This window comes from Brachyhypopomus gauderio, chromosome 15, assembly GCF_052324685.1.
Source record: "Brachyhypopomus gauderio isolate BG-103 chromosome 15, BGAUD_0.2, whole genome shotgun sequence".
NCBI classification, from domain to species: Eukaryota; Metazoa; Chordata; class Actinopteri; order Gymnotiformes; family Hypopomidae; genus Brachyhypopomus; species Brachyhypopomus gauderio.
The window spans coordinates 12760243-12781859 of NC_135225.1; the positions used below are offsets into that span (position 1 = coordinate 12760243).

Here is a 21617-nt window from a genome sequence, read left to right on the forward strand (position 1 = left end):
CACACTGACCCCTGTGCCAACAACTCTGATTCAGCTTTTAGGACTTCTTGGTTTAACTTTTACCCAGTAACTAAGCATTCGCTGACTATGCTATTTGTTTCCTTTTTTGGAGGTTATTAATACTTCTTGGATAATTTACTATGTGAAAGAACCCCCAAATCATAACCTTTATCATATATTATTATTATATTATATTATTATAATATATTATATATTATATATATATATATATATATATATATATATATATATATATATATATATATATATATATATATATATATATATATATATATATATATATATATATATATGTGTGTGTGTGTGTGTGTGTGTGTGTGTGTGTGTGTGTGTGTGTGTGTGTGTGTGTGCTTTACAGAACCCAGCGAGGAAGACTTCTGTAAGGGTATGCGGGAGCTCCTGCTGCGGTTGCCAGGCATTCATTACAGTGTCCTGCGCTACTTGTGCCACTTCCTCACTCAGGTGGAGCAGCAACAGTGCCAGAACCGCATGACTGCGCTCAATCTGGCAACTGTGTTTGGGCCCAACATTTTCCAGTGAGTGTTGTGACATTGTCGCAGAAGTTACACACCAGGAGGACAAAGTGTAGCAAGAGAAATGTTGTCCCTATAACTTGTATTTCTTGGGGTTGCCTGATGGATACATATTACACAAGATGACTCATGTTGAGCTGTTTAAAGAGTTTTTCTAAGTATTGCACCATGTTTGGCCATCATGTACACTCATTGCACCCATCACAAGGAAGCTTGATGGAAAACATTTGGTGTAACAGCTTTCAATTAACAAGTATTTGAATAACATGCCCTAAGATTAATATTCACGCTAGTAGGCTCCAAGCTCCTTGGTGTGTGTACAAATATGGCATTTTGAATAGTGAACACCATGTTCCCACCACATTTGGCCTGCAAACATAACCATTGTATGTTCGTGTAGCTCATGGTGCTCTGGGATCCTGTGGGCTACATTCCTGTCACCCAGGGCCTCTTTGCTAATGGGCTTTGCTCAGTGAGCAGGCGGGCGTGAGGCATGGCTGGGATGCACACATGCCAGTTAATGACGTTTGTCTGTTCTGTGAGCTTCTCCGTATAGCTGGTGGAACATTCTGGGGCCCATAAACCTTAAAGTATCCTGAGCTTACAGAGAGATTGGGCCTTGAAATTCTTCTCACCTGCGCAGTAAAATCTGGACTGGTGAAGACTACATCGCAGTTGATCTAAACTTAAACATTTCATATGCATGACTGCAGATGTTAATCTTGAAACAGTGGATTTATGATAGCGTCTCTGAATGAATATTCATTAATGTGCTCCTCTGCTGCTTATGTGTCGTTATAACAGTGTGTATCAGTACGACGTATAACGGTACATCATTCTTTGATGGGCAGTGAGCCCATCTGCTCTAAATGGCCCTGACAGACATACAGCTCAGCCACCATTACAGTTACATGCCAAAGGTCACGACCCTAAATTAGTGGCAATTTCAGCACAGTCCTAGTGACCCATGGCACTGATTCTACCTTAAAGTATGCACAGTTCAAAGCAGACGATGTGACATGTCACAGTTGCGGGCTCTGGCATGTCTTTAAAGTGTGACTGCGCGCTTAGCGTTTGGTTCGACCTTTATCGTGTTCATTGCAGAGAACACATCTTCCCAAACAATCCCAAAGTTATCCCAAACACGCAGCCGTTTTTTTAGTGCCCAAGGACCTTTCGTTAGGGTGGCTCTTTGATTGCAGATATTGTGCAGAAGTGTTTGTATTACAAGGCAAAAGTCTTCCAACTGTGCCTTGCACCTTATGCTCAGGCCAGAGTTCATTTCAGAAGTCAAAAGCAGCCCAGAAGGCTGATGGTGTTCAAGAAAGTGAATAGTGTGAAAACAGTCCAGCCACAGAATGCATGTTTGCCACAGTATTGACTTCATGCGTGTTTGACGAACATGACTTTTAAATTGTAATGCGGCGTCCTCGTAGATCTTAAGAAATGTGTGTGTTCTTCCTCAGCGTGACGCCGGGTGTGGATGGCTTACAGGAACAGAGTGTGTGTAATCAGATCACAGCCAAGCTCATTCAGAACTACAGCGCCATCTTCGAGCAGGACACGGAGTCGGATCAAGCCGGAACCACGCCATCAAGCATCATCATGGTGAAAGTAGGTGTTGACGTCCTTTCTGGAATGTTCGCTAGAAATGTGTAATCAACCAATCATAGTCATGCATCTGTATTTGAGGCAGATTCACGACCTCTCTGCAAAAGGTCGGTGCACACCATATATGGTCATAAATGTTTGTGTTGGTTATTATAAAATGTTTGTTATATTTTACATGATAACAGTTTGAATTTTAGTATAATATTTGCATGTATTGTTAGGTATTGTTAATAGCATGTGGGATTTTAAAGGATTTGTACAAACCTGTTGCATATGGGATAAGAACGTTTATTGATTCCACCGGTCAACAAGAACATTTATGTCTTTCAAAATTCCTGATCTTTATGTATTTTTGCATGCTGAATCCAAATATCTTCTTCAGAATTTCTCTACCACTCATAGTTTTCTAATTCCAGTGTACCCATATGTCAGTATGTATAGTACAGAGAACCAGTCTATAGGAGAGGGGAGGCCCTCTTTGCTGGCAGACTACTGCTGTACACTAGACTAAACGTACACACTGTTTTAGAAGTATGTACATGTTTTAAGTGTAATAACAGCCTCATTTAAAAATGTCAACTATATCTAATGTAGAATTTACACAAATTTCTAAAAACAGATTTGATTTGAACATAAAATGTACTGAACAGTCCACCTATAGCAGAAGAGGACAACAATCCTCAGTGTTAAATTTTTCCATCATACAAGAAAAATGAAATGAACTAAATGATTACATATGCATTTCATATTTCAGATTTTCCCCAAGAATTTCCTAATTGTTTAAGAATTTCAGCCACAAGATTTAACACATCAATAAGAGTACATAAGAGCTGAGTGAGAGCTTGTCTACATGTAGATACCAAAGAGAAATTCAGTACTAAGAAGAAATTCAGCACTAAGCACTTTGGCACTTTGAAGCATGCAACACAAGCTTCTATTTCACTGACACAGGCATGGCAGATGAGGGAGCTGTGTGTGCCTTGATCAGAACAAGAATAAACAGTGGGTGTGATGAAATAGTCTGACCACAGACACCAGAGACGTGTGTGTGTGTGTGTGTGTGTGTGTGTGTGTGTGTGTGTGTGTGTGTGTGTGTGTGTGTGTGTGTGTGTGTGTGTGTGTGTGTGTGTGTGTGTGTGTGTGTGTGTGTGTGTGTGTGTCAAACTGCCGTAGAACATTTGAATGGAGAGTTAGAATAGATACTGATTGCTGAACAATCATACACCACACAACAAAATCCCCAGTGATTATATGAGTTAGGGCCACATTGTAAGTGTTCATCCTACACTGGGGATTTGCTGTGTAGAATTAATCTAGAAGATGCTAACTTAAGTGTGTGGTGGAACTGGGAACCCAATAAACATTCTAATCTACAGAAAGACTTCATGCACTAGTCAGATCTCTTTACGCCTTCCAGACTGAAGAATCCCACTCTTTCCCTACTCTTTCCAGCAGCTGCCTCGCCCCCTACTGGTGACCAAGGGGAACTGGCTGTTTGATACTTGGCCCTGTAATGTGCCACTCTGTCTTTAGACCCTGTCAGTCTAACACCCTGTCACAGACATGCTAACCTGGAGGGCTCACCGCCCTCCCTGTGGCCACTGTGCATGCAAGGAACGTCTGTGCATCATGCCTCTGAAACAAGGCAGAATGATTTGTTTGAAACACAGTGTGTTTGAGGGGCAGTGAAAGTAAACCTGTACACCGGTGTTGGTGTGCATTGTTGATGTGGTCAGCGAGGACAGGCGAGCTTGTGTGAGCACTCTGTGTGTATTGTTGTGGTCCCAGGAGGCCCACATGGATTCAGCACCCACACAGATGTCACCGCCAAATCCAACTGCAAATACACCAACTCCCATTCTCAGAAAGAAGGTATGTGTGTGTGTGTGTGTGTGTGTGTGTGTGTGTGTGTGTGTGTGTGTGTGTCTTCTTACTTCTTACTATGATGTCAATGTGGGTAGTGCATTTTCCATATTTCATAATGAAACAGGATAACCTTGAGCGTTTTTGTGTGAACCTTCAATCACATATATGTCAACACATATGATATGCACATGTCACTTGTCACTGACCTCCTTTGGTTAATGTGATAAATTTACCAAAATTTATCATAAAATATGATACATTTTCAAATGAACCTCAAATTTTTGTTATTTGCAATCAGCATGTATTATAAGGTAAGACTGAAAGACAGACGTACGCTATGGCCACGAGTGCAGCAACTCTGGAAGAACAATCTATTACCACAAGGTTCATTATCTGCACACTAATGCTCTACACTAACATTGTACACTAATGCTGTACACTAACACAGCACACTAACACTGTGCACTAACACAGCACACTAACACACCATACTAATGCTGTACACTAACACAGCCCACTAGCACACCCCACTAACGCTGTATACTAACGCTGTACACTAACGCTCTACACTAACACAAGCACACTAATACAGCACACTAACACAGCACAGAAATGCAGCACACTAACATAGCGCAGTAACAGAGTATGCTAACACAGCATGGTTCCTTTGTGCAATGAACATCAGCAAATTCCCCAGAGCTTGACCTCCTGGCTACGGTCATGACCTGCGCCTGGTCAGTGCGTGAGAGAGGGGGAGAGGGAGGGGGGGGAGGGAAAGAGAGGGAGAGAAGGAGAGAGTGGGGGAGAGAGGAAAAGAGAGGGAGAGAGAGGCCTTGTTACCTCAGGCCTGCCTGGCCATGCTTACACGGTCGTCTAGGTGACAAACTGAGGGTTTGTTGTTGCCAACTACAACATGTATGCGTGCACCCACACAGATCCGCTCATATTTAAATTCAAATTCATTATTAGGAAAGAGCTTTCTGAAACCTGGATTTTGTAATAGGACACAGTCTTGCTAAGTGAAGCAATATATATATATATATATATATATATATATATATATATATATATATATATATATATATATATATATATATATATATATATATATATATATATATACACATCTACATTTCATTCTTGTTTTTTAAACATGTTTTAAAGTTCACCATGAGGAGTAAATCAAAGATCCAGATCAAGTAAAGTCTGAAAGATCAACCAGAAAACTGATCAATAGATTAATCTAGAGATTTTACTCTAGAAGCTAAAATATAAAGCTCAAAATGATCCCTTTGAACAGTGAAATAAACGCCATGTGAATGAGATGCAAATATCTGCTAACAGGAGAGATGTAAAGCCTCTCAGAGTGACGAGCAATACGTGGACGTGCGCTGTGGCCCGTGGAAGAGACAGCTGTAGATGATCTAGGCCTCATGTTTGTGTAGATTCTCGCGGTGAACTCCCGTGAACTATGCCCTTCTAGAATGACTTCATCCGATCTTTTCTTATACTGCCACTGTGTCACGGCTCTCGATTCATGGTGTGTTATAATAGACAGTGTTGAAAAGTCAGCTTCCACCTTGTGTCAAATACAGAGAGACGTTGTGCCTTTCTGGTGATTTATTAGTTCATACATGAACTCTCTTCAGAGATGTTTACATCACTACGACTCTTGTTGGCATCTTTGTCGCAACTGGATATATCTGACTGGCAGCCAAAGCTGCAGTGGAATCAAAGACTGCTATGCCAGGTTTCAGTGGCCGATGGATCCCCTAATCAGGAACTGATCAGTTACTGTTGGTTTACTTTTTTCAGGCCATACAAAACAGCTCAGGAGAAGAAAAGAATTCACCAAGTGAGAAAGAATTGAGCTTGGAGAACCCTGCTTCCACCCCTAGGAGAAAGAAGGTAACATTGTGCTTTTCCCCATAATGCCAAAGCCAGAGCTGAAGAAGGTGTGCTTTGCAGTGAAGTTCAGCATGGTTGAGTTATTCATTCATTTGGTGGGATTGTACTGATTGGTAGTTGAGATCAAGGCAAAGTCCTGCAGTTACACTGTTCCTATTTCTGGAGTTGATTAGTCATTGATCTTCCACCAAGCATGTGAGAGCCCACCTTAACACACCTCATAAAGGTCCCTTGGCTCTGGCCTCAAACTTCTCATGATCTTTTTAAATACTCCTTCCCAAAGCATAGCCTTTATTGCTATGGTGAGGTCCATGCTGCTGTGTCTGCTCCCATGACTTCATTTTAGTGCCTCGTCCAAGGAAAAGAAAGAAGTATATGTGGGTTTAGGACTTCTTCAGCCACTTTTCCATTTCCTGGAGTTCTGAAGTCAAGGAGGCCTTGCTGGATTCTAGCTTATGCAATGTTTTTGTATTGGGTTTGAAATTCAAAACTTAAAAAAAAGAAAGCCTGTTTGCTTAGATTGGTGGGATTCAGTGTGCTTCCTGCTGAGCTAGCACAGATAAGCGTCATGATACCTGACGGCCAGCACATTGGGCCCATGGAGAAATGCTGGTGGAAAAAATAACAACAGGGGATAGTGGTGAAAAATAAGACCAGCTCCAGCTGAGGAGATGTTTCCCATCATTAACAGGGTCATTGAAATCATTCATCTTAACACGTAGCCCAGCTGTAATGGGCTTACTTGAATTTCACTTTATTTTAAGTTCCTCTCACGAGACGGATTTCATAAATTCGGGTTATTGTTGATGATTTATCTTGGCCATGCCCCCTAGTGTGTCTAAGGTGAGGGCTGGTTGCTTTTGGGTTTGGCATGTGGTGTATGATTCCGACAGGCTGTCACGGTTACAGTTTGTTCCTTCTGTGACTGACTACTAATGGATAATTGATCTAATAATGAATCGTTTGTTTGCTTCCTGGCTTCTGCAGTGTTAAATTACTGTTTCCTTGTTTTGATATTTTAAACTATTTACCCAATCCATATCTATACAACACTCTTTATCAGTGTGTTTTCTGCTGGTGAGATACAGCTGTTCTTAATGTAATTAGTGGCTTCAGTTGTGAGCATATGACATCATGCTTGCCATAATTTTGACAATAAACACTGCAATTATGTAATTATTAACTTTGTCATAAGCGCTGTTAGATCCCTAATTCAAACACACCTAATGTTTTGCTTCAAAATGCTTGCACTATATTTCTGGCACAATTCATTTCTAGATGAATTTCTCACCTTTGCATGTAGAAAAGCTTAATGGATGGAAACTCTGCACATAAACATGTCGGACACTCATTAATGCATCTACAAGATGTGCTGCACTCCTGTTTATCTGACCAGAACTGAATGCATGAATAAATACCACAGAGGAAGGTTCTGTGGTTTAGCCCTTGATTAGATTATAGACTGCTGCTACACCAGTTTTATCTTTATTGGTTTCAAAATGGAATGAAATTAAACAGATGATGCAAGAACTTCTACCTCCATTACTGTTCTTTATTCCCTTAACCTTGAAGATGGTGGAAATTCCTTGTTATTTGATAGAGGTATATCAAAAAGCAAGGTAGTATTAGTGGTAGTGTTAGTGGTAGTATTAGTGGTAGTGTTTGTCTTAGTACTAGTGGCAGTATTAGCAGTAGTATTAGTGTTACTAGTAGTAGTAGTAGTGGTAGTGTTGATGGTATTATTAGTGGTAGTGTTAATGGCAGTGTTAGTGGTAGTATTAGTCAAGTCAAAGTCAAAGTGAACTTTATTGTCATTCAGACTTTACAACAGAGTGCATAGCTGAATGAGGGTTGCATTTCTCCAAACTCCAGTGTGTAGATATAAAAACACATAACAACACAAGACATTCAACTAACATGACATAAATAACAAATTGACAGTGCAGATGCAGAAAGATGTATATAACAGTAGTGAGATATAAGATAGAATTACTACAAAATAAATGCTTTGCAGACGTATTGCACTTAGATGGAATATATATGTGTGTGTGTGTGTGTGTGTGTGTGTGTGTGTGTGTGTGTGTGTGTGTGTGTGTGTGTGTGTGTGTGTGTGTGTGTGTGTGTGTGTGTGTGTATTGCACAAAGTCATAATATTGCACATTATAACAATAACTAACCTAAGTAAACATAACACTAAATTTGAAATGTGTAAAGTGGTAAAGTGCTTAATTGTAAAGAATGAGTCTATTGCACAAAATTTGCAGCATTAAATGGATATTGATGGCAGTGACTTTTTATATTTTGTGCAGTTTCATGTGCATATGTGGTGGAGGACAATAAGTATTCAGTATTTAGTGTGTGTTCAAGATTTTAACAGTCTGCTCGTCAGGAAGTGTTTAGCAGTCTGATGGCCTGTGGAAAGAAACCAGTTGTGCAGTTGTGGTAGTGGTAGTATTAGTGGTAATGTTAATGGTATTATTAATGGTAGTATTAGTGGCAGTGTTAGTGGTATTAGTAGCAGTTGTGGTAGTGGTAGTATTAGTGGTAGTGTTAGTGGTATTAGTAGCAGTTGTGGTAGTATTAGTGGTAGTGTTAGTGGTATTAGTAGCAGTTGTGGTAGTGGTAGTATTAGTGGCAGTGTTAGTGGTATTAGTAGCAGTTGTGGTAGTGGTAGTATTAGTGGTAGTGTTAGTGGTATTAGTAGCAGTTGTGGTAGTATTAGTGGTAGTGTTAGTGGTATTAGTAGCAGTTGTGGTAGTGGTAGTATTAGTGGTAGTGTTAGTGGTATTAGTAGCAGTTGTGGTAGTGGTAGTATTAGTGGTAGTGTTAGTGGTATTAGTAGCAGTTGTGGTAGTGGTAGTATTAGTGGTAGTGTTAATGGTATTATTAGTGGTAGTGTTAGTGGCAGTGTTAGTGGTATTAGTAGCAGTTGTGGTAGTGGTAGTATTAGTGGTAGTGTTAGTGGTATTAGTAGCAGTTGTGGTAGTGGTAGTATTAGTGGTAGTGTTAGTGGTATTAGTAGCAGTTGTGGTAGTGGTAGTATTCGTGGTAGTGTTAATGGTATTATTAGTGGTAGTGTTAGTGGTAGTGTTAGTGGTAGTGTTAGTGGCAGTGTTAGTGGTGTTCTTGTTTTCATCCACTGGCAAATTCAAAGGCAATGCGGTTTTCCCAGGGCTGTATTGTTTTTGTCAGGGCAGTTTAAGAAATGCTTGAGAAAACTTGTAAAAGTTCATTTACAGTTAGTGAACTCTGTACCACCGATTCACCATAGAATGAGAAAATCTCCCATAAGTTTCATCTCCCTCTCTGTGTCTGTCTCTCTCTCTCTCTCTCTCTCTCTCTCTCTCTCTCTCTCTCTCTCTCTCTCTCTCTCTTCCTCTCCCTTTCATAGATTAGTGGATAACTTCAGCGAATATAATTTGTAAAATAATACTGACACTGGATGGAGGTTACTGTGCAAAACAAAAGACATAATGTTTGTATAGACAACCAATTATTGTACCTCAGTATATATTTTTATATTAAGTAAAAACAGCATCCTTTGCTTTTTTAACAATTGTGCAGTCATATGTCTCGTACACACATAGACATCCTCTCTAGGCAGCAGGAATAGCAAGTCAGCGGTGATTGGTGTTGTGTTTGATTAGCTATTTTGCAGTGTTTGACAGCACAACCAAGACTGTGAATTCTGATGCACCGCGGCTATGCGAGTGTTTCATAGGATGTCTTTGTACCTTTGTTCGTTGTGGTGCTATATGAACCTGCATATAAGGGCTTAATCCAGCTAATATTAACATTTTCATGGCATGGTATGTTTAGCCACGTTTAGCCACAAAATAAAATTGAAAGACTGAAACTTTTGTTATTTAATTTAGGTTATGATTTATGTTATGTAATTATAGACATTTGGAGTGCCATCCATCGTAGACAGTTGGAATTACCTAGAAATAACCTATATGGGTGCTTTTAAGTTTCCCAAGAACATTAGTGCATATCCGATAGGTACCTGCATCTTTCATTCAGCTAAGTACCCTGTGCAAAGCGGGCAAGGAAAACTTGAACAGATGCTGGAGGGCTGAGTGGATTCATATCTTCTTAGCCAGTCATATTACTTGTTTCAAACCCTTTAATCAGCTGTGCTGAACACAATGGTGCAGTCCCAAAATAGCACGTCTATGTCTAACATGTACCCAAAGACTTGTATGGAGCGTAAGGTTTGAATAGCGTGTTGGTAACACCTCTCTCTCCGCCTCCTTCTATACACCAGATGAGGGCGTGGCCAGTTATGACTTGTTGCATCTCCTTGTATTCAGTGTTGGCTATTATCGTTAATATCAAGGGCGTCGTTCCATGACCCGATGCACTTGCTGCACTCTTCCAGCTGCTGGTGGGGAGAGTGGTGGTGGATTGAGACGCTGAGCTGCGTGTGGACTTGCTCGCCAAAGCTCATCTCACAACGACTGCATATTCACATCAGCAGGCCCACCATGCCCTGTGCTGCCTCTTCTACTCACCGTCCCGTTTATTTGTGCAACATAAGGTTTGCGGGGCACTAAACGTCCTAAATGGATGAGGATTTGCTGGAGTGCTGTGTGTCTGCAGAGACAAGGACAGAGCCTTCAAAGTGGTTGCTGAACTATGCTGCACTAATAATGAGCAGTTTTCTAAACTGCGTTTGTCACCTTTCTGATGTATTGTGTGTACAGCTCAGAAAAACAATGATTTTTGCCTGGAGACGCCATCATTAAGCCATTAGCCACGTGAACGTCCGCTGTGTATGTCATCACAGAGATGGGAGCAGATCCAGGGCAGCTGATCAATAGAATTCCCTGAGCTAGTTTAACATGGCTGATGTTCAAACAGCATCACACATGGCCATGACCTTCCCAGGGTTCATCTTAAAGTGGCATCCTATTTATTTCTTTTACTTCTTTCTTTACCTTTTGTCATGTGTTTTATGGTTCTCCTCTTTGTTGTGGCATTGGAAACCTAATGCTTTACTGGTCCATGGACCACGAATCAATAGTCTGCATGTGGTCTGTCTCTCCAGACAGAGAGCAAGAGAGAGAGAGAGAGAGAGAGAGAGAGAGAGAGAGAGAGAGAGGCCATTGGTCTAGTTAGACAGCTGAGCAGCTATCAGATTGGACTGAACCTTACATCACTTACTCTGCAGTGTTGATGCTATTAATGCAAGATGAACCTCTATAAAAACTGTAGTTTCATTGTATAGAGTAGAATACTCTTCCCACAACATTTGGGCACTCAGAGCAGCCATGGATGGCTAGACTGCTGTCTGTCTGCTGCTGTCTGTCTGCTGCTGTTTGTTGCAGCTCTGGGTGTTTAAGGAGGGTCGTTATGAAGAGATGTGGGTGTGGTTTCTGTCTTCTCTGTGTGAGCATTTTCACCTTCGTGTCCGTCTCTGGCTCTCACCATCTGCCACACGTATCAGGTGGCGGGGGAAGGGAAAGACAAGCCATGCCGTCTCTGTCCTCTGTCCTCTGCTTCCTCTTTGGTCTCCGTCAGGCTGCGGCCCCTTCCTGTCCAGGAGGCCTGACATGTGAGGGCTGCAGGAACCTGAACTGCCCACTCTGCCCACATTTATTTGGCATTCTTCTAACTCTGTGTGTGTGTGTGTGTGTGTGTGTGTGTGTGTGTGTGTGTGTGTGTGTGTGTGTGTGTGTGTGTGTGCCTTCCTCTCCCCTTCCCTCTCCCTTGAAGAAGGTGAAGCAGGTGCTGCGATCAGTCCCCCAGCCGGCTCCATCCTGGGGCCTCCCCCTCTCCAGGCAGCCTGTGGATCAGACCTCCAGCCCCAGGGAGCAGCACCACCTCCACCTGCAGGAGCAGAGTACAGGCGGTCCTGACCTTCTGAGCGTGGGCCCGCTGAGTAGGTGAGCTTGGCCGTTGTACTCAGCAGAGTGAGTGCAAGTATCTGGGCTTGTGTGCATGTCTGCACTGCATTATGGGTTTTTCCAATGTTAAGAGGTTGTGCAGTATTATTGTGCATTTTCTGGGCATTTCCCAGACAGGCTAGGGATCACCACCCTGGCACTGGGATCACCACCTGGTACTGGGAACACCACCTGGTACTGGGATCACCACCCTAGCACTGGGTGTTCCTAATGTTAACCCTAAGCTAGTTGCTTCACATAATTTATTTGTATAAACATGTTATTGGTAATTATATTTTACACTCTGCCACTGTGTTTAGTCTTCTCACGCTCCCCCTACCTCTCACTCTCTCTACGTCTGTTTCATCAACTTTGTCATACAGTATGTTTAATATGTCCTGACTGCTCAGACTGCTTAATGTAAACAAGCAGCTACTGATTTTCGACAGCAGGTTGTGCTCACCTTTCTTCTGAAAGAAATTAGGTAACAGTTAATCTCTGAGTTCTGTTCCTTTCTTTGCAGTCCTTGCATTATATCATGATTGCATTTGCCATGATTGCTTTAGGGAGTCAGTGGTGATTAGCCACACAGTGGGGGCTAGCAGTGAGCAGAGACAGGCTGGGCTGTGAACACCTCTGGGAGGACAGTGCTAGCTAGTGGGCCTGCACTGTGTTTTACAAATGGAAGGTTTAACATATAAACCTCCATATTATATCACTAGTATGATTTTCATCACTTTAATTACCTTACATTCTATGCCAGGTTTCTTGACAGTCATCCAGACTGACACGCTGGGTAGTCATTTTCACTATTTCTGAAATCAATGTTTTTGCTGTAATGTAGGCTAGTAGTACATTTGTGAGTAGCAAACAATAATGTAATACCTAAACTAATGGGAGTTTCCCATTATGAGCTGATAGTTCTTGTGTAAGAGGGGGCAGGCATACTGAACTCCTTTCAAGAGGAAATCAAGGGTCACTCTGACATGCTTATTTTAAACACCCAGAGTTTAAAAAAAAAAAAAAAGCTTTTCTTTACCTAGTGGTTGAACTTCCTCACAATTATGCAATCTGCTCTATTAAACTCAACTATCGGAGCATACAGAGAATACAGTGTGTTCACAAGTTAGATAATGCATTGAGCAATGCCATTATTATTCAGTTCAAATGTCAGAACTTTTAAAATCAATTAATTTAAATGTCTGACTTGATCATGAAGTGAGTGTTTGGTTTGTTTCTTTTGCGTTAGGATGTGTAGTCACTGCCTATTTTTTTTTACATTTTGATTTTATTGCTGTTTTTATTATTATTATGATAATATTTTTTCTAATTATAATTATTTGCATTATTACTTTTGATGCAGTGGTGCATAACAACATAAACACGACCTTTTACTGTTAAAAATGCCAAAGTTCAAGCAGGCCTCCTAGGCAGTAAAATGATCAAAGTGTAGCTGAGTGCTCCTGGCGAGTTCTCTCCTATTGCGTGCTCTGGCGGCACGTCGCTAATTTTTGCTGATTGTGGAACGAAATCGTTGCCAAATCCTGTTCTTTACATGCCTTAGTTACTTAGAGACGCCGTAAAGCTGTTCTCAGAGCAGCATAAAGAGGCTCCTAGTTGTAAATGGGCTAGCATGAGCCGCCCACCCCCCGCTGGGTACACCGAAGACCCAGCTGCCGTGTTACTTCTAAGAGGTCCAGTTGTGCTTCTAGCAGTATGCTACAGAGCCCAGGATTCCACACGCACTTCGAAGTATCTGAAAGCTGATCCAGGGTGGAGATCCGAGGGTGATCAGGTGTCTCCCGGAATAGCAGTGGGTGGGGTGGGGATCAGTCCGTGCTGATAGCATGAACTGGGCAGCGCTAGTCACTTTAGTCCGTCGTGTGCAGCGAGGCTGGCTAAGCAGAATGTAAGGCCGTGGTCATTATGGGGGGGTGGCCGTGGTGTGAGGGGCGAACACGACATGTTGAGCTCATTTTCAATCTGCGTTTCATGTTCTGTTATCCCGCCACACTTGTATAGCAAAAACCGATAAATGTACAACGTCATATAACTCGGAATCACAGGGGTTTACTATCATTTAAAGTATAGAAAACGATTACAATATCAGTCGTTTTGTTGTTAGCAGTAAATGGGTCTGCGATGGTTTGTCATTTCAAACCAACCTCCAGATTTTCGGTGATAAAACGATTATTTACTGCAGATTAGTAAAGTGTCCAATAAATGAGGTGACAGGCTGACACAGGACTCTGAAAGAGGCTGGGTTATATTATAGGTAGCATGATATATAACCGCAACCCCAAAGGATTAAGGTTTAACTACCATTATGTATGGTGTAATTGCACACCAGCTGTGGGATAAAACTGGTATACATTTTTGCTAAATGCTCTTCCAAGGGCTAAGCAGAGAAACAATGGGCTATAGTAACCAACTAACATTCAAAGAAGAAGAATTATTTCTCCTGCTACATTTGGTTCTTCTACTCAATTGTATTTTATTTCCATCAAGATGTCTAAAGGTTCTTTCCTCTGTGTAGTACCCAGGAGAAAGTGTCCATTAACAATTCCCAGAAACTCCCCTAACTCTAAGAGGGTGTGAGGTGACTTCGCTGCAGGGTTCCTGGAGTGGGGAGGGGGTGCTGTGTCACTTGAGAGGCCAGGGGCATGCATTGTGCCCCCATGCCTAACCAGACCCCCCCCTGTCTAGTCCAGTACAGACTGGATCTTGCAGACGTGGAGCGATGGGGTGGATCGAGTTGCAGAGTTTAGCTGAGAGCTAGTCTGGGTGTCCTCAGTGCCAGTAAACGCCTCACCTCATTCCCAGCCTAGTCTGGTTATGAATGTGCCTGCATGAGTGTGAAAGCATTTACTGGAAATCTGACTTACTGGAAATCTAGCCAATGTAAGGAACTAGAGCCAGTGTCTTGTTATTTTAACTAGACTAGAACTAGTGTCTGTTATTCTTCCTTGCTTTATGAAAACATGATTTAAAAAAGCACAATAGCCACATTTTAAAATTCACTTATTTGCATATCTGGTCTCTGAGTGTCAACCGTAAGCTCAACCCACTCAATAAGCTGGGATTCCCTGAAACAGACCCCAGCTCCTTATGTTGTTCAGCTGACGCAGACGCTGTCTGTCATAGGGGCGTGCTCTTGCTTTCTACATTCATGTGCACATACCAGCACCACACTGGCTCTCCACCAGTCCAAACTGGGCCGGGCAGCCAGTGAACGTGTCCTACAGAGGCACCTTCATTGCCGTGTGTAAGGCCTGAATGGTTCCTCCAGGAGTCTCACCAGGCTGATGAATGTTGCTTAGGTCCACCAGCCTTCTGTCCATTCAGTTTTACTGTGTTCCACATGTAGATCGGTGCTTCTAAGCATTCCTAAACTGACTAGTGTTTACATGTTTACTATGTCAAAAGTGGTGCCTTCGGCTGTAAATTTGTGGTGTCATTGGTGCTGACACTGAAGGTTTACATGTGGCACGCAACATAAACCTCAATTTTATAGTAACAATTAGAGTGTGTGAGTGATTTCAGATGGACATTGATAAATCATGTTAATTCAGTCATGCAGGTTTTAATTCAACACATGGTTTGGGCCATGGCACTAACACTAACCTGCTGGCAGACAGCGATAGCTGATAGCTATAGTTTTTTGTGGAGGTGTTCTAAGGTAATGTATCTCAAAATGAAAAAAAAGACTCCTTTTAATGCTTACCTTTTATGCCTCTATTTTTCTTGATTATGTAATGTGATATGCATAGGGAAACATAAACCATGAGTTTTTGGTTCTTCAATCTGCCAGTTTCACATAGATGTAGTGAACCATAGATGTGCCGACCGCATCCTAGTGGGGGGGGGGGTTTGTGGTAAACAGCACGTCCCTCTAACAGCAATCCTGGGTCGCCATGGGCAACAGAAAGAAATGGCACACCCATTCCACTACTGAGAAATCCACACAGAGAAACCTGGCAGAGAGCTGCTACTATCCACCCTGTGGTCTGCTGGCCCACTAAACTGCCAGCAACAAGTCTCGCTCTGAACTGTGGGAATGTGTGTTCATCTACATCTGTAGTCCTCCGTCCCAGTATTCAGTGTATTGTGCTAGTTCACCTGCTCTACATCGTGTTGACCTTTGTGGCCAACCTTTCAGCCTTGTGTAAGCTGATTCAGGTGTGTTACAGCAGGGAGGACACCAGATTACACAAGGACATGGTAACTGCGGGACTGGGGTTTTAACATACTAAACCAGTGCTCATGGATAGATTATGAGTGTTCTTTATCTGAGACAAGCATCCGTGCTAGTCATGTGATATGTGGAGATGTCCTATACTGGTATTTAAATGTTTTATGTGTAGAATGAGTACACCTTTAATGTGATGTAGTGATGAGCTCACTCACTGGGACTGGGATTCTGAGCCAACCTGGGTGTTTGGCCGGGTGTGAACTGACGTGTGGTGAGCAGATTGAGCATCTTCTTCATTAATGCTCCAGATGATGATGATGATGATGCACACTCTCACAGGATGAGTGAAGCAAGTTAGGGACAGGAGCACTGCCACCTACAGGCAAGGTGCTGAGCTGCCCTGGTCTCCAGGTCTCACCCAAGTCTCATGCAAGTCTCACCCAGGTCTCACCCAGGCCTCATCCAGACCTTACTACTGGAGAAGTCTGCTAAGTCATGTGAGGTGCCAGGTGGTAAATTTAGCTGGTCTTTCCAGCTGAGCACTCACACAAACACAGCGGAGTGGAAATATGTCTGGAACGTGGTGCCACATTACGACAGACTCATTTACAAATCTGCTATTGTTCAGCTCACAGGGAGAGAATCCGGAAATGAGAAATACAAATAATACTGTAATTAAATGAAGAGCTTGATCAAACGGTACTGGTTTTATTCAGAGAGTATGAATGCTCACTGAACAAGTCAGCATCCCTTTAATTCCTTTTAATGGGTGGATAACACTACCCTTCTGATCCCGTGTGTGCACGTGCGCACACACATGCAGACCCACCCACCCACACATACAACCACATTCATAAATTCTGTAGAGCGGGTGAGTCATGTGGACTCTTTTTAAAGTTGTTTGAACTTTGACCCCTTTTTTCATTCCTGTGTGAGCAGGACCTAAATCCTTAGTGTTTGGCAGTTTAAGTATAGTGTATTCATCCTACCCAACCCCCTCCTAAAACAACCACCCACCAACACACACACACACACACACACACAGGCTTTACAACAGCTTACGTGAAGCTTTGTCACGTATAACTGAGTTGTGTGTGCCAGGCGGCCCAGTAACTGGGTCACCACGGTTCACATCCTGCTTCCGTTGTTCATGGCCGCCTGGTTGAATCAGAGCCTCGGGGGACTTTATATCGATCTATTTTTAGCATGATTGTTCAGGTAAGGGTTGCTCAAGATTTGCCTGTCTGTGAGATCTTCCATGGGATCACCACAGAACAGGTTCTGTTCATCCCCACACAGAGAGCTAAGGAGAGTGAGCAGTTGTTTGGAGGGGTGGGACACGCATGGCAGCTCTGTGAGGAGCTCTGAGAGCCCAGCTAGTGTGGAGGGCCCTTATTGCGTAATGCCCGGTGTGTTGTTAGCAGAGCTCCACGGGGCGCTGCAGTGGGGGGTGGGGGAGGGGGCGGTTCTGCTCCTCTCTCTAGTAATTACTGCTACAAGCCTCACTAAGGCCCTGAACTGTAACACCCGGCATCCATTGTTGGTCACACAACAGCCACTCAGTGCTATGCTGGATGGGAGTGTGTTTATGTTGTTGAGTTACATAATCCTGACACTGGTGTTCATCTTCCCCCCCCCTTGCAGCTCCCAGGAGGATGAGCGACCGATATCTCCCTTCTATGTGAGGTGAGTACCTCTCATATCCCTCTCCAAATCTTTTTTCTTCAAATCTCCAAATCTCCTCGCTCCCTCTGTCACTATCTCTGTCTCGCTCTCTGTCTCCCTGTCTCTTTCTCTCTGTCTTCCTGACTGTCTCTCTCTCTGCCTTTTCTCAAACGCTTGCTTTCTTTCTCTCTGCTTCTTTTCTGACACTCAATCTCTTGTTCTTTCTTTACTCATATACTTTTTCTCCTTCCCCCAGTCTTGTCCTCTCTTACAGTTGTTACTGTAGTTACTGTTGCCTAACTACACATGTTTTCGGGGACCTGTGTTTTCTTTGTGCATTTATACAACAGATGGTGAACTCAGCACATGCAACAGTCTTTGCTGTCTGGCCAAACGCACAGGGAGTCACGTCTTAAGAGTGCAGTGTGTAGCTCCTGTAACTAATCCCAGGAAATGTTCCGAGTACACGGCACGATTTAGTCAAGACTGAAGGAAATTCCATATCTGTCATCTTGTTCAGCTTCTTCTGCATTCTTGGTTGAATTATTACAAATATCTTGCTGGGTTAGTCGGCGTTGTTTTGGTTTTTTAACCATATCTTTATTTTCAAGTGCAAATTACAACAGAGATAACAAGTAGAAATCCTGACCTTTTAAGCCAGCGGTAAACAACCCAAGCAGACAAGCTTATTAGGACAGAAGCAGCTCATTCCAGACATCGGCGCAGAATTGTTTAGTCTGCTGTTTTTTTTTTTTTTCAAATTTGGAAGAAATTGTAATAAGTGATAAATCCCAAATCCAGCACATCACATCTTTGATCCTACCCTACGCACAGTAGGAATCGCGTCACTTCCTGCCTGTGCAAAGTGCTGTGTTGGCTTGTGTCAGCTGTTGGAAGGGTTGGTGACCCTCCACATGTATCACTGTGATTCCCTACCACTGCCCTCATGGCTCTGACCTTCTCCCCTACCCTACACGTATTGTTTACTGTAACTCGCAAAAATAGAAACCAGCAGGCTCTCTCTCTGCAGCTGACCGCCCACCCGGGCGTCCCCGCACCCCTGGCCCTAACCACGGCCAAAGCAGATAAACACAACAGGTCTCAGATCAGTGGGGAAAGGGCAGTGCTGAGAATGCACAGTGGGTGAAGACCACGTGTTTAGTGGAACATCTCCTTCCCTCCCCTCTATTCTCCCCCTCGATTAACCACACCGGCTACCACAGCCTGTAGTCCCGTACACACAGTGGGAGTGGTTATATGTCTCAGGCTCCTACGGCGACACCCCAGTTGGGCGGTCCCTGGACCTCTCTCCTCGAGTTCAGTTTCACTCGTGCCCCCTCACGGTGGCCCCTGTGGGCCTGCGCTCTGATGTGAGTGGGCAGATGGCTCGTGCAGGTACCGGAGGGGCGGGGTATCACCGGGGTTCTGTCTGCTCGCCCAGTTCTGCCCATGTGGGATTATGACTCTGATGCCATCCTTGCCCACGTGTGCCAAGCTTGGCAGCAGATGGACCTCTCAGCCAGCGTGTTGGTGAGGGTCACAAGTAGACTCCACGTGTCTGCTGTGGATTCTCCACCTTCTCTCTGGCCTCCAGTGCAAGGCAAGTTTATTTATAGCGCAGCCTTCATGCACCCTGGCAATTCAAAGTGCTTTACACAGGAAAAAAGAAGTCGAGGTCTAACACCTTGAAGTTAGAAGTTCAGAAGGTCAATGCCAAAAACAATTAATTAAATAATTAATTTAAAGAAGTCAAATAAAAGTTAAAATAAGATTAAGTTGAAAAAAGTAAGAATTAAAGAAGATAATAATGAAAATAGGAATAAGTAAAAGATTTTCAGTACCTCATACCAAACAACATCTAACCAAATGCCTGGCCAAATAAGTCGTTATCTTAGATTTAAAAACATGTGACTGGCCATATAGAATATTATGGCCATATATGCTGCAAGCAAACCTTTAGACCGCTAATCACAGAGCTAAGCTAAACTAGCATGCTCTCAGAGGCATGTCGGTGCATAGTGACCAAGCTATGTGGCTCGGAGTGTTTGAAGTGATTCCTAGCTGCTAGGTTGTAGAAACGTGTCTTTCTCGTGGCCGCGTGTGGTCTCATCCGTCAGCCCGTTCTCACGCGGTCAGCTGCAGCCTCTCAATGTGTCATGCTGTGAGAGGATGCATAACCCCGTCAGATGACCTACATTAACCTCTTAAACCCCCTGGATTATTACTTAGGTATTAATCATTTTATTTTTCAGTGTTTTATTATTCAGTAACGTATTAAGTAACTGCTTAACCACTTCGACTGAGGAAAACAAGTGGTGTAAGGTGTGAGTCAGGCAGTCGCTGCTCTCAGTGCTCCTGAAGTACAGCAGCAGCTGTCACACACTGGCAACCGTCCTCGCTGGATCTGTGTGTGTGTGTGTGTGTGTGTGTGTGGGGGTTGTTTGTGCATGTGTATGTTTATATTGCCTGATTCACCTGATTTTAAATAGATGTATGGAATTGTATCTGTTGGCCATGTTTTTGTTCATGGTTTGTTTCTAACTAATCATGACTTTGTTACCTTTGATACCAACTGTGAAGTCTTTCTAGAATTTACTATCCTCTCTCGAGTATGCTGAAAGCATGGCATTATTAGGCAGTCACAGGGGAGGGCTGAGCAGACAGCAGTGTATCATTACACATGTGCGCACACACACACACACACACACACACACACACACACACACACACACACACACACACACACACACACACACACACACACTGGTGCTGATCTTTATGAGCAGGAGGCCACCATGCACCTGCAAGTGTTCCCTTCACCACATGTTTGTTTCGCTGTCTCTGCATTATTCTTATCATCACGTTTCCCCCTAACCAATCCAAGAAGAGCGTCAGATAAGCTCTGGCTTGGAACACGTTGTGCCCAGGGTTAGGATAGTGTACAGTGCTTGAAGTATTTATTGGCCTAAATAAAAAATATTTACAGTATGACAGTCAAATTACAGTCAGGGAGGCAAAGGCAGCCTAAAGGCTCGGAGCTTGTGTGGACTGAAGATATTTTCAAACCGCATCAGCTCCTGGTCTACTGACGTTGGAACTCCTTTTCAGATGACTTTTAACGGAGCTCATTTTAAACATGTCAAGACTGACTCATGCCGTTTGAAGCATGGCAGCCTTTGAGATGAAAGACGGTTTGTCTTTTAAACCCCACCGTTCTGCGACTGTTGTCTCACCACCTGCTGCCCAGCCGGGGACCCCTGCGTATCTCCAGACCATCCTGCTGTCTGCTGGTGCTTGAATGTGGCCCACCACACCCATTATTCTTATTTATGCACACTTTACTGTTATTTATACACCTTTTACTCTTATTTATGCACCCTTTATTCTTATTTATACACCCTTTACTCTTATTTTTGGACCCTTTATGCTTATTTATACACCATTTACTCTTATTTATTCACCCTTTATTCTTAGTTATACATACTTTATTCATATTTATACCCACTTTATTCCTTTTTATGCATCCTTTACTCTTATACACCCTTTATTCTTATGCATATACCCTTTATTCTTATTTGTACATATTTTACTTTATTTATACTCTTTTGTTCTTATTTATACACCCTTTATTCTCATTTACACAGCCTTAAATCTCACCCATCAGAGGGTAGACAGGGCGTGTGCAGGAGCCTTCAGAAACTCACAGCTGCATTTAGTGACGTCTCTTGTCACCATCTGCATTTCGTAACCAAGACACATTTAAGAAATGGCCCAAATTTAGTCCAGCAGTTGCTGGTCCACCCTTTGGCATCAGAAGAATTTTCTTCCTGTGGTCTGACACCTCTCAAATATGATCTTCTTAATTAGTTGGATACTTGCCAAATTCTTTGAGAGTTCTATTACTGTAGAACTGAGCTGATGCATCTGCAGTCA

The 21617-nt window shown here is 42.9% G+C and overlaps 1 protein-coding gene across 8 annotated transcripts in view; it reads left to right on the top strand.

The window, feature by feature from the left end:
* The window catches only part of fam13a (family with sequence similarity 13 member A), a 48633-nt gene that overhangs the window by 7670 nt on the left and 19346 nt on the right, over positions 1 to 21617 (top strand). For 3 of the 8 annotated variants that reach the window (XM_076975236.1, XM_076975239.1, XM_076975242.1), the window contains exons 4-9: positions 380 to 557; positions 2021 to 2168; positions 3954 to 4037; positions 5847 to 5939; positions 11658 to 11827; positions 17664 to 17705. In XM_076975236.1, the coding sequence (XP_076831351.1) occupies positions 380 to 557; positions 2021 to 2168; positions 3954 to 4037; positions 5847 to 5939; positions 11658 to 11827; positions 17664 to 17705 (715 nt within the window). The remainder of the gene's footprint in view (positions 1 to 379; positions 558 to 2020; positions 2169 to 3953; positions 4038 to 5846; positions 5940 to 11657; positions 11828 to 17663; positions 17706 to 21617) is intronic. The other 5 variants (XM_076975238.1, XM_076975243.1, XM_076975240.1 and 2 more) reach the window with 5 other exon arrangements.